Here is a 13,792-nt window from a genome sequence, read left to right as displayed (position 1 = left end):
GAATATCATGAATGGCCACTACTTGGTGTCGATTAGATAAGTGGGATCTGAACCAATCTAAACTTGCCTTATTAAAACCCATTAGTTGTAACTTCTTCAATAAGACGCAATGATTAACTGTATCAAAAGCTTTTTGCAGATCAAGGAGCACCATACCAACAAAGCGCCCTTGGAAAGTTTCTGTCCTCAAATAATCAGTCAAATGAATTAGACATGTTTCAGTCGAATAATCATGTCAAAAACCAGATTGAAATTCATAAATTATATCATTTTCTTTGAAGTATCTTTCAATTTGAACACAGACCGATTTTTCTAGAATCTTTGATGCTACGCTTAAAACACTTATAGGTCTATAGTTGCTAACATCAGTTTTATCTTTCTTTTTATAAAGTGGAGTCACTTCTGCTATTTTCATATCCTCTGGAAAAGTACTCGTCAAGATAGATAGGTTCATTAAGTAACTTAGAGGCTTAAATAAAACCTTCGCACCATCTTTTAGGAATTTAGCTGGAATCATGTCTAACCCAGTACTTTTTGATACACTCAACTTACGTAATACGTAACTCTTTGAAAACAAATTGTTCACTGATTGGTAATAACTCAAAGCTGTTTTCACCTTTTCTTTCGTAAAAATCACGAATACAATCATTGTCTGCGCTGAAAAAGTCTTTGGAAGGGGGGAGTTTGTCTACTAATTTGGCAGCCACATTTGTGAAATGAGAATTGAATTCATCAGCGATGGCCATCTTATCATGACATAATTCCCCATCAATTTTAATGACAGATTCTTGTTCTTTTCGCTTTTTATTTTTGAATCCTAAGCTTTTTAGATTCTGCCAAAGCCTTTTCGAATCTTGTTCATTTTCTTCTATCTTTGTAAGTAATCGAGTTTAGCCTTTTTCACCTCTCTCTGGACCATATTTCTTAATAATCTGTATCTTTTATATATCGAAGTTCGACACACTGACCAAGAAGGAGGCAGGTATGAAAAATTAAGGTACGAAAATAGTAATTCTCGTACAAAATACAGTCGAACCTGGCTCAGTGTCCACCTTTCTATAAAGGCCACCTGTTTACGAGGGCCACCTTTCATGTTTTCCTTGCATGGCCTTGATAAACAAACGAAAGAGAAATGCATTCTCTAATATACTAAAAAATGTCCATGGCTAGTTATTTTCCATCGGCATGCGCCTTGAAAGTAAAAATTTGTCCCCCCCCCCCAGCCCCGACCATAAATGCACAGTTTATATATAATCCAAATACATTTGTCTTATTTATACGCCTTTAAAATTAGAACCACATCAACCTTAATAATGGGCACTCTATTATTTCAGTATTAATACTCCTTTTACCGCCAATCAATATTAGAAACTAAAACCTCGCCATTAGTTGTCACCTGAAAAGAGCACTCTTAATGTAGTCTTTTTCTTTTTTCTTTTTTTTGTTGCTCGCTCGTTAATAGGTCGGAAATCTGTCACACGCTAGTTCAAGTGATGATCATTGAGTTAAGTCTGTGACCAGTAGTAATTATAATACATATAATTAGGATAAATTTCGCTACCCATGTCAAAGTATAACCATAGACGTAGTGAGAGCGAATATAAGCAATATTTGCCATGACATGTTCATTCTCCACGCTTGACTGCGTGGTAGGGGTTCACCCTGTTCGTTGGCGGGTGTCGTCACCGTCGTCGTACTTGGCGCCACCGTCGTTGTCGACTCGGGAGTGGTCGCACTACAGTCGAAGTCATCGCCAAACGTTCCTAAAGTTGATGCCGTTATGTCGTTGCAGTTGTTGCAGCTGCAGCAATGTTGACAGTTGTTGATGTCTGCAAAGAGACCGAGGCAAGTCTCCAGGCAGAACCACTTTCTGCTGTAGCAACCGCGTGACGTCACAACACCACTGCCAGAGCTAGACTGACTGTATGAAACCTGGTTACAATACAAGATGAAAATATAAGATCAAAATGTATACCTTTTTTTCTTCAAAATTCCATTCTTCCATCTGGGACCTTTTTAATTGAAAAAAAATGATTTTACGCAACTTAAAAAGAAAATGCAATCCCTGACTTTCAACTAATCAGAGTCACGTATTTGGACTTGCATTTAGTTGCGGAGATGTCATCATATTTATGACTTAACTAAGACTTTTATGTTTTATACAAGCAGGTATATCAGAAAATAACAAACACGGCCTGTTACAGTCTTCCTCTTTTCCGTACTTAAAATATTTTGGTTAATTTGTTTTGTTTTGTTACCTTTACTTTGTAAATTATACATGCTTTTGTTTTGTTTTGATAACATCTTAACCGTTATCTCTTGTTAATATTAACTTGAAGAGATATTTGGTAACTGCATCTCTATGGACCCGATAGGCTACATAATATGCCTATACAAATTAGATATCAATTCAGAAGTCAAAAGATACTAATGATAAAGTTTAATCAATTTGATTTAATTCAAAGAAATTGTATATGCATACAATTATATTCCATATTGACCAAACACCGAAATTGGTGCCTGAGGTAGATTGGGTGGAATTAACCCAACTTTGGGGTGTGTTTCGGGGACTTTGGGGGCCCTGCAAGGAATCGCTTAAGTCAGGCTGACAAGCTTTTTATCACTGACTTATTAGATGGTCTAAGTAACTTTGAGGGGTCAAGTGTTATGGGCAAGGCGGGTGACCATTTCTGGACAGCTCCCACTCCCAAACTATAAGCTTTTTTTCTTTCCATGAATTGCTTTATATCGATAGTACTTACATAACATGAACCCTTACAATCCTCGACGACCTGCATATTGCGGGTGTTTGGAGTATCAACGCATGGTCCACTGCCCGACTGATCACTGGTGCATTGATAACAACGCAGGCCCGTAGCAGACGACGCGATACCTATATAGGGCGAGATAGGGATCGTGAAAAGTATTTTTTTGACAAAAACAAACACAAACACACAACCTCGCATATTTGAAAAGTTTTGGTTTTCAGAAACCGTCAGATTAGAGCCATATTTCAATGGTGTTTTCATCCCTATATTATAATAGTGAATTATGCTAATCTCTTCAAAACGCGAGTAAAGAAAATAATGCTATTCTCAAATGTCAACCGACGTAAATACCTACTTGAATAGGACCTATCCTGGATATGGAGGCAACTTACTGAATGGATTTAGCCATGGATAGCAAGATATCAAAAGAACTGAAAAGATTGTTATTTACTTCTTCTTCAAACCGTGTGTCCATGAAATGGGATAATCGAAATGGTTGAGCTGTATTCTAGTCCACCATAAAAATAAGCCTCCTCTTTAAGTTTGAGAACACAAATTTTAAGAAGCTTGAATGAAAATTAAGAATAGTGGAAGGAAGTTAGGGAGAAAGGAGAGAGAAAGATAGAGAGAATGAGTTATATAGAGAGAGAAAGAGAGAGAAAGACAGAGAGGGAGAGATCGAGAGAGAGAGAGAGAGAGAGAGGGGGGGGGGGGAACGGACCGGGGTAGGGGGGGGGGGGGTAGCCCTCATACTCTCTTCTTCTCTCATGTATTCCATATTAAAGACCCCACCCCCAGCTTTGTTTCATGCTACGCCATCACTTCATGATGCAAACTCCACCCCCCCCCCCCCATAATAATAACCCAACAATGCTGCATTGTAAAATGTTTGTTTTTCTTCATATAAAAACACAATTCAATGTATAGAACATGACATTGGACGTCGATCAACACAATAGTTGTGTTGATAGACGTCCAATAATTATTTTTATAGATGAAAAATAGGTCAACATCTGTAGCTAGGGCAATGTTAGTACAAGGTCACCGACATCCCATTGAAACGTTGAAACCCATGTTAAGGATACTAGACACACAATTCAATGGGGGTGGCGCGAGCTTGTATTCACGACTTGTTTACATAACCAAACATCCCAGACAGGTGGTGAAAGATATTACATTTCATAATGATGATCTATGATGGAAAGGTTGGTCCCAATATATTGAATAAGGCACGCGGGAATAAAATGGACTAGTAAATTTGACTAGAATTATATTTTATTATGCTCTTTTTAAGATATAATATAAACAAAATTGTTTCCCAGTTATAAATTCTTTGTTACAGATACACCTTATCCCATCTGTATAACACTTTTTCCTTTTCAGTTACAAAGCGCTGCTCACATTGCTCCACATGTTTGGGCCACATTATAATCTCAATCTCTATAATTTCAATTGAAATTGTATATGTCTACAACTTGTAATATATGAATAAAATCTTGAACCATAATTGTTGTATCATTATTTAAGAATGAATTATAATGTTTATCTATCTAGTTACTGTTGTACTATTTTAGTTAAGATCTTGTCAGAATTTTTGTTTGAGGATAGTTCAATAGTAGATGCATGTAATTAATTAAGCTTGTAATACAATGTAAAGCGCATAGAGACATACCTTATATAATGCGCTATAGAAATATAATTTATTATTATTATATTATCATCAATGATGTAAGGAGGAGCTTGCTTATATCAATAGAACCTCAAATAATTATGATTAAGGAGGACCCTTAATACTATATACTACATAAACCCCATATATAGATTTACAGGTACTCGCTTCTTTTCTTCTCTCATGAGATTGAAAAGGGTTGAATCAAACTTCAATTCTGTATTAAATAAAAAGGAGGTTTAAAAAGTACCTATATTTGTTTTGATTGTTGTGTATGTTAGTTACCTCCGATCCAGTTACATGTTTGAACAGGGGCGTACGCAGGATTTTTTCAAGGGGGGGGTTTAAAATCTGGCCCAAAATATTTTATTAACAGGACACTTTTTTTTTTTTTTTGGTATCGAAATTTGAAAATTTGACATTTTGCTCCGTTGGGGGGGGGGGGGGTAAGGTCATCTTTTTGAAGTCGGCAAAAAGGGGGGGGGGTTAGGGCAATTTAGGGGGGTTTACACACAAAAAATTACCAAAGGGGGGGGTTTAACCCCCCAACCCCCCCCCCCCCCTGTGTACGCGCCTGTGTTTGAATAATATATCCAACCTATTAACAAATTGAAGTGTAAAGTCTTTCCATAGTGGACATTGTATTATGATGAATGGTTTTATATCCCTGAAAGGCATTTAGTAATGTGTTTAATGAGCAGATAGCAAGAACCCGGTCGATATGAAATTAGATTTATAATTTCAGGTACAATAATGCATGAAGACTTAGGCCCGAATTCACAACAGTGGTACAAAACCCCCCGGGGGTTTAAACCCCCTCCTGGGTTTTTGAAACCATGGTTTAAACCCCCAGGGGGTTTAAACCTGCTTTGTGAATCAGAAAATCAGAGGTTTAAACCTCCGAGGGGGGTTTTGTACCACACCCATGGTACAATCCCTCTTTGTACCACTGTTGTAAATTCGGGTCTTAATGTTTTTTTGTATCGCAATAGACATTTCAATTTTGCTCTTGACTCAACCTGCATTTGCCGATATCTCGCAAAAGAAAATTCCAAACTCTATTCAAACTGCCAAGGTAATGGCCACGCTAATGCGAGATTTCATTATCGTTGTCATAATAATAATATTGAATGCTTGGGAAATCTCCATAATAGATGATTCATAAATGCATTACCAATTCAACGTTCTTGAAGGTATGGAATTTTGGCAAACATCATTAGTATTCGGGGCTTTTATGAATAGCGCTAGCTATACTGCAGACGTATATACAAGTTTTATTCTCGGAGCAAGATTAGGATAAAGAGAGATACATGTTTACCTGTACCAATTTTATATTGGACAAAATGAGGAATCACGCATAGATATAAAGCAATGACGGGAGGGTTACTGAAATCCTAACCGGTGGGGAAAGGCAGTAACTGAGGTATTTTTAACATCGTAGGCAAGGTTGGGAAGTAGAAGGGAAAAAAGGGCAGAATAAAGGAAAATATATATCATAGGATCGGGCTAACTCGGACCAGGGGACAACTCGGCCCAGCTGCAAAAACGGTCATTTTTTGTCATTTTACCCTAACTCTAACCCTAACTCTAACCCTAACCCTAACCCTAACCCTAACCCTAAACCTAACCCTAAACCTAAAGGCATGCAAAAACTGACCGTTTTTGTACCTGGGCCGAGTTGTCCCCTGGTCTGAGTTAGCCCGACTCCATACACTTAAAAGAGAAAGAGAGAGAAAAAAAAAACGCACAACCGCTCACGCACACCTCACGCACACATACACACACCCACACGCAGAGAGGAATGTGTGGGTATAATAAGACGAATACAGGATATCCATGCTACTTAAGTTGACAAAATAAGATGCAATAACAAATCTAATAGATAAAGATAGTCCATTATGCACTTACCAAATAAAATTATCAGCGTTGTGCAAATATCCATAATAATCTTCTTTCAGAGCTTATGAAGTAAGTGTTCAAATTTAAAACCATGAATACGGAATGGAAACAGACCTGAATCTCCGAACACAAACTACACCTTATCAAAATGCCATTCGCTTGGAAATGTTTGAGATAACATTGAATGCGGCAGACCATATCAACATCGATTATACTTCTGCCAAACGGAAGATTTTAAAAAAACTTTTGTTGTTGTTTTGATCTCTCTCTCTCTCTCTCTCTCTCTCCTTCTCTTTCTTTCTCCCCTTCTATCTCCCCTCCTTACCACCCTCTCTCCCTCACACACACACACACACACTCTCTCTCTCTCTCTCTCTCTCTGTCTCCTCCCACCCCTTCTCTCTATCTTTCCTTCTCTGTTTCTCCTCCTTAACTCTTGCTGCTTTAGAAGCATGACTTTATCAATGGATTCTGATTATTGGAACTTGTAATAGGATCATAGGGGTGACTTTCATGAGCATTGAAAACGTTCACTTAAAGATACTATGTCCCTTTTGCAGCCAACCTCAAATTCTGTAGAACTTTGCAGGAATTATGAATATGTTATGTATGTCCTATCTGTGAAATTTAAACGTTAGCAGTGTCCTTATATTCAAATTATGCAAGGAAACCCATTTACTTGCTAGACTTCACTGTCAGACACGATTGTCAATATTGAGTGACTGATTGGCCTTTTCTTCTTCTGTGGTAATAATATACATAAATTGAGCTGTAAAGGATTTGTCTACATCAATAACCCATTTCTTGTAGTGGCCACAATTAAACTGATTGAATCTTTGCGCAGCATAAAACGTATGACCATGCGGTACAATGGTCTGAACATCGAGACAACTACTTATTGGCTCTACAGCTCCTAAGTCGATTTGACAACTAATAGTCGTTATTTTCCCAATTAAAAACATTTTCAAGCCCCATTTTTTTAAGGGGAGTTCTAAATTAGTATTATCTTTCAAATGCCATTGGAATTGAACCTTTTTATTTTTGGGGCCTGCAAATGGGACCAGGGGCGTAGACAATGGGGGGGATGAGGGGGATGCATCCCCCCTACCTCACAAGGTGGGGGGGATGGCATGTACAATCATCCCCCCCAGGTTTGGGGAATGATATTTGCTTACTTAATAAGTCATAATGATGATAATAATAGTAATAATAATAATGATAACAATTATAATATTAATAATAATAATAATTATGATGATGATAATAATAATCCTCATCATTATTGTAATTGTGTTTATTGTTATTAGCCGCATTCACACGGTGAAAGCCAATTCAGACGGTAAAAGAAAAGAAAATCTTACAAGTATTTTGTGGTTATCTTGTGGTTTGGAAACCACAAGATAACCACAAGATTAAACAGGCGCGGATCTACGGGGGGGGGGGGGTTAGAGGGTTTAAACCCCCCCCCCCTTGGGCGGCCCCCCCAAAAAACAAAAAACAAACAAACAAACAAACAAAAAAAGAAAAAAAAAAAAAAGAAAGAAAAAAGAACGCACGCTGGAGAGAAACCCTTTCAAGTGCAAATATTGTGAAAAGATATTCAACTCATCTGGTAACTTAACCAAACACATGATAACTCTGGATATATCTGTGTATTTAACTGTTACTTGATTTAAAAAGACGTTATCATGCACTGCTTTTTATGGTCTCCATTGTGTTAATAGATGCCAGGAAAACATCACTTACGGGGTTCAAATAAACACCCCCCGAAAAATCGGCTCGCCGCTTCGCGGCTCGTGGACGATGCTCCGCATCGTCATTATTTGTCAACCCCCCTTAGCAAAAAGCTAGATCCGCCCCTGAGTCATCCCCCCCAGGTGTACAGACCTGTCTACGCCACTGAATGGGACATAGCACCTTTAATGTCCTATCCGAGACCTTGGTCCCACCCCTCCCCCTCTCCTCCACTCTCCCCCTCCATGGAAGATTAACATGGAAGATTAAGTAAAGTTTCACCTATGTAGGAATAATTCCTGAATCGGTTTTACCTTTTAAAACATTGATAATATTTTACTGATATTGATCCGGTATACAAAATTTAATGGGAATGTGTATGAAACACAACAGTGTCCTACTTTACTAGTAGGTTACTAAAATGACACCCATCTTGTCTGTGGCACAGATGTATAAAAAACATGTGTTGAATATTTGAGCTATATTTCTTTGTTTAGATATCTCCGGAATAAATATATTGAGCAGATGTTAAATCGGATCTGTCCTGTTCGAGTCCTCCAGTGCACGTATCTCTGCAGGCCTATCGGTTCAAGGGCTATAGCTAGTCTCACTTGAATGTTAAAGGGACATGGGAGGGGTGTGGTTTGTTGCTAAGCATGCATGGCAGTGGCGGATCCAGGGGGGCCGAAACGGCCGCGGCCCCCCCCCCTATTGGCGGCGCAAAAAAAAAAGAGGAAACAAAAGAAAGGAGAAGAGAAGAAAAAAAGGAGAAGAGAAAAGAAAGGAGAAGAGAAAAGAAAAGAGAAGAGAAAAGAAAGAAGAGAGAGAGAGAGAGAGAAAGAAAAAAAGAAGAAGATCCCCCCCCCCCTCTTCACTCCCACTCCGGGGTCGGAGGGACCGATTTTGTATTCCCAAAATTTCCGATAAAGGGTTACTTTTCACGCAACAAAGTCCGGCCCGTAATACGCACAAATCCGGCCCGCACTGACTATACACACCGAAGATAAAGGGGTGCTTTCAAACTAAGAGAGGGAACATACATGCGCATACCCTAGATAACACTGAGTGGGTGGGGGGGGGGGGGGGGGGGGGGGGTGGGAAGGGGAAGAGAAAAGTCGGGTGAGAAAGGGGGAAAGACAAGGAAGTGGCGCTAAGTGACAGTAACGACGAATAAGGGAAAAACTGTAATCGGGAGATTTGGGGTCATTCCAGAAGGCTTGGGAAACGTTATTGAATAGAGGGGGCCGGGCCGGCCGCATAAAATCTCGAGCCACGGATTCAAAGTTGAACGTTACAAACAGCCCCTGCTTTTTGAAAAAAACTGGGCACAATGTTTTGGATGTCTTTCAAATAAAAGCTATATACTAAACAGTCAAATTTTAAATTAACGGTAGGGCCGCTTCACAACTCTTATTTTGCCCTTCATTTGGATTCAGCTCATACCAACTCGCTTGTGCTTATATTTGAACTCATGTAGGTAGTGATAATGGACAGCGGCGGCGACCCTGGGCCCGATAGAGAGACACGTCCCCCCGGAAATTTAGATATATAGCTAGAAAGAAATATACATGTAGCGGAAAGAACGTACATATTGGACTAAAGGATTTTCTAGAATGCATAATTTCAGCATTCTACATTGCAAAATCTCGCTTGGTCGCTCCGCTCCGGCCCTCGCCCGATAACACAAAACTAAGATATGACGCTCCCGGTCGCGATTATTTCATGGTTGGTGTATACATAGATCTTTTTTCCCCTTTCATTTCTACTGACCTAATTGTATGCTATCACAATCATGATTGTTTCATTTTCCCTTTAAAGGTAAAGACCAGTTATGGTCATGCGATTGCATTGTGAAAGAAACGTTGTGGAATCAATCAGAAAAGGTTGATCATCTAGCATCTAGCATCTGCAAGGTTCTGGAATCATAAAAATGATAAGAAATTTGGCCCATTCTTCGTAAAGTTACAAGCACTATACACAGAAAGATGTATATGGGACTACCCTATATCTCTCACAGACCATGAGAGAAAAAAATTTACCAAATATATGAATTAGTAGGCGGTTTCCCGGCAAATTTTGTATCATCATGTATTAGTCAAAACATATTCTTTCACATGATTGGTAATGAGAGCTTCCATTACATTTTTTGAAATTGGGGCGTTTCCAATACTTTAAAGCATGCGTAGCTAGGGGCGGTAGGGGCAGTAAGAGGACATAGGACGAAAAAAGGAGCAGACAAAGAAACATTTTTGACAAGTCTAAAACGGGACAACAAATCATCTTCTTTCTCTAATAATTTAATGAAACGTTAAGCTTCTGCGCTTTGCGCTGGAGAGGAAAACTGAATTCAGAGAAGGATTAAGAGTCGGGAATGGAACAACGAATTATCTTCTTTCTCTAATAATTTCATTAAACTATGAAAGGTCAGAGCTTCTGCGCCTCGCGCGGAAGGTGGAAAATGAATTCAAACAAGGATTAAGAATCGAGAATGAGACAACGAATCATCTTCTTTCTCTCATAGTTTAATGAAGCGTCAGAAGCTTACGCGCTACGCGCGGGAGGAGGAAAACTGAATTCAGACAAAGATTTAGAGTCGAGAATGAAACAACGAATCATCTTCTTTCTCTAATAATTCAATGAAGATTCAAAGCTTCCGCGCTTCGCACGGGGGGGGGGGGGGGAACTGATTTCAGACAATGATTAACAACCGAGAACGGTACAACGAATCGTCTTCTTTCTCTAATAATTTGATGAAACGTCAAAGCTTCCGCTTTGACTATGAAAGGTCAGAGCTTCTGCGCCTCGCGCGGAAGGTGGAAAATGAATTCAAACAAGGATTAAGAATCGAGAATGAGACAACGAATCATCTTCTTTCTCTAATAATTCAATGAAGATTCAAAGCTTCCGCGCTTCGCGCGGGGGGGGGAAACTGATTTCAGACAATGATTAACAACCGAGAACGGTGCAACAAATCGTCTTCTTTCTCTAATAATTTGATGAAACGTCAAAGCTTCCGCGCTTCGCGCGAAAGAGAGGGGGGAGAACTCAATTCAGACAAGGATTAAGAGTCGAGAACGATACTCTTTCTCTAATGATTTAATGAAACGTCAAAGCTTCCGCGCTTCGCGCGGGAGGGGGTATTGAAACTGAATTCAGACAATGATTAAGAATCGAGAACGGTACAACGAATCGTCTTCTTTCTCTAATAATTTAATGAAACGAATCTGAATTCAGAGAAGGATTGAGGGTCGAGAATGGAACAACGAATTATCTTCTTTCTCTAATAATTTCATTAAACTATGAAAGGTCAAAGCTTCCGCGCTCCGCGCGGGAGGGGGGAAAACTGAATTCAGACAAGGAATAAGAGTCGAGAATGGTACAACAAATCATGTTCTTTCTCTAATAATTCAATGACACATCAAAGCTTCCGCGCTTTGCGCGGAGGGGGGAAACTGAATTCAAACAATGATTAAGAACCGAGAACGGTACAACGAATCGTCTTCTTTCTCTAATAATTTAATGAAACGTCAAAGCTTCTGCGCTTCGCGCGAGAGAGAGGGGGGGGGAAAAACTCAATTCAGACAAGGATTAAGAGTCGAGAACGGTTCTCTTCTTTAATGATTTAATGAAACGCCAAAGCTTCCGCGCTTTGCGCGGAGGGGGGAAACTGAATTCAAACAATGATTAAGAACCGAGAACGGTACAACGAATCGTCTTCCTTCTCTAATAATTTAATGAAACGTCAAAGCTTCTGCGCTTCGCGCGAGAGAGAGGGGGGAACTCAATTCAGACAAGGATTAAGAGTCGAGAACGGTTCACTTCTTTAATGATTTAATGAAACGTCAAAGCTTCCGCGCTTCGCGCGGGAGGGGGTATGGAAACTGAATTCAGACAATGATTAAGAATCGAGAACGGTACAACGAATCGTCTTCTTTCTCTAATAATTTAATGAAACGAATCTGAATTCAGAGAAGGATTGAGGGTCGAGAATGGAACAACGAATTATCTTCTTTCTCTAATAATTTCATTAAACTATGAAAGGTCAAAGCTTCCGCGCTCCGCGCGGGAGGGGGGAAAACTGAATTCAGACAAGGAATAAGAGTCGAGAATGGTACAACAAATCATGTTCTTTCTCTAATAATTCAATGACACATCAAAGCTTCCGCGCTTTGCGCGGAGGGGGGAAACTGAATTCAAACAATGATTAAGAACCGAGAACGGTACAACGAATCGTCTTCTTTCTCTAATAATTTAATGAAACGTCAAAGCTTCTGCGCTTCGCGCGAGAGAGAGAGGGGGGGGAACTCAATTCAGACAAGGATTAAGAGTCGAGAACGGTTCTCTTCTTTAATGATTTAATGAAACGCCAAAGCTTCCGCGCTTTGCGCGGAGGGGGGAAACTGAATTCAAACAATGATTAAGAACCGAGAACGGTACAACGAATCGTCTTCCTTCTCTAATAATTTAATGAAACGTCAAAGCTTCTGCGCTTCGCGCGAGAGAGAGGGGGGAACTCAATTCAGACAAGGATTAAGAGTCGAGAACGGTTCACTTCTTTAATGATTTAATGAAACGCCAAAGCTTCCGCGCTTCGCGCGGGAGGGGGTATAGAAACTGAATTCAGACAATGATTAAGAATCGAGAACGGTACAACGAATCGTCTTCTTTCTCTAATAATTTGATGAAACGTCAAAGCTTCCGCGCTTCGCGCGGGAGAGGGAAGGGGGGGGGGACTCAATTCAGACAAGGATTAAGAGTCGAGAACGGTACTCTTTCTCTAATGATTTAATGAAACGTCAAAGCTTCCGCGCTTCGCGCGGGAGGGGGTATGGAAACTGAATTCAGACAATGATTAAGAACCGAGAACGGTACAACGAATCGTCTTCTTTCTCTAATAATTTAATGAACATTAAAGCTTCTGCGCTTCGCGCGTATTGGGGGGGGGGGGAGGGGACAGCGAGCTGCCCGAATATGAATTTGTTGTTTCTTTTCTCGTATATTTTGGTGATAAATAACACTTTCACAAAATACATATTATCCTCAAATTTTTGCTCGCTCGCTTCGCTCACTAGCCGAATTGTGAAACCAGAAAATTACTTTTTCGGGCAAGAGGCTTTAGCCCCCCCCCCCCCCAATGAAAATGTCAAAAAAAATTACCGGTATGGTGCTTCTAATATGACCTTGTCAGTATTGGTATGTTGAGTTGAAAAACTGTCTGCGCAATTTTCAAATTTCCGGCCCCCCCTATTGGAAAATCCTGGATCCGCGCCTGCATGGTGTGTGCAATACGTATAGCAGGGTAAAATAATATTGATAGAGTACTATAATGACCGTTCCAGGACCATATATAAGATATAGTCCAAATTGATAATAATATTAAACCTTATTCCACATAACAGCAAGCAAAATCCGAATTTTGAAATAGGGGTCGAGCCTCGGAGCGGCGCACATCAATCAGTGACTAGGTGATGCCATAGTATTGAAAGTCATTATCGGACCTAAACTGTAACGAAGAAGAACCTCCACCCCCCCCCCTCCGTCCCGCATAGTCACTTCAAAATATTTGTATGGATATAGGCTCGCGAGTATACTTTCTTTAGGCGGCTGGTCGTGTCTTGCCCTAACACAAATAATTGTCATTCTTCTTCTTCTAAAGTTTGCGTGGAAGCGAAGCGAGAGACTTTTTTGTGTACATCTCTTTAAATTTGTACAAAGTGACATG

At 39.8% G+C, this 13,792-nt stretch overlaps 1 protein-coding gene across 1 annotated transcript; it reads right to left on the bottom strand.

Moving 5' to 3' along the window:
* Positions 1 to 880: 880 nt before the first annotated feature.
* LOC100888060 lies at positions 881 to 6,509 on the bottom strand. The gene is made up of 3 exons (XM_003731046.3): positions 6,346 to 6,509; positions 2,763 to 2,893; positions 881 to 1,932 (listed from the first exon to the last, which is right to left on the bottom strand). Exons 1-3 carry the CDS (start codon positions 6,377 to 6,379, stop codon positions 1,567 to 1,569), a joined length of 531 nt encoding a protein of 176 aa, XP_003731094.2. The 5' UTR covers positions 6,380 to 6,509; the 3' UTR covers positions 881 to 1,566.
* Between the last annotated feature and the right edge of the window lie 7,283 nt (positions 6,510 to 13,792).

This window comes from Strongylocentrotus purpuratus, unplaced genomic scaffold, assembly GCF_000002235.5.
Source record: "Strongylocentrotus purpuratus isolate Spur 01 unplaced genomic scaffold, Spur_5.0 spur5_scaffold_11, whole genome shotgun sequence".
NCBI classification, from domain to species: Eukaryota; Metazoa; Echinodermata; class Echinoidea; order Camarodonta; family Strongylocentrotidae; genus Strongylocentrotus; species Strongylocentrotus purpuratus.
Note: the sequence above shows the minus strand (reverse complement) of the source record. Positions and strands in the feature narration are given on the sequence as shown.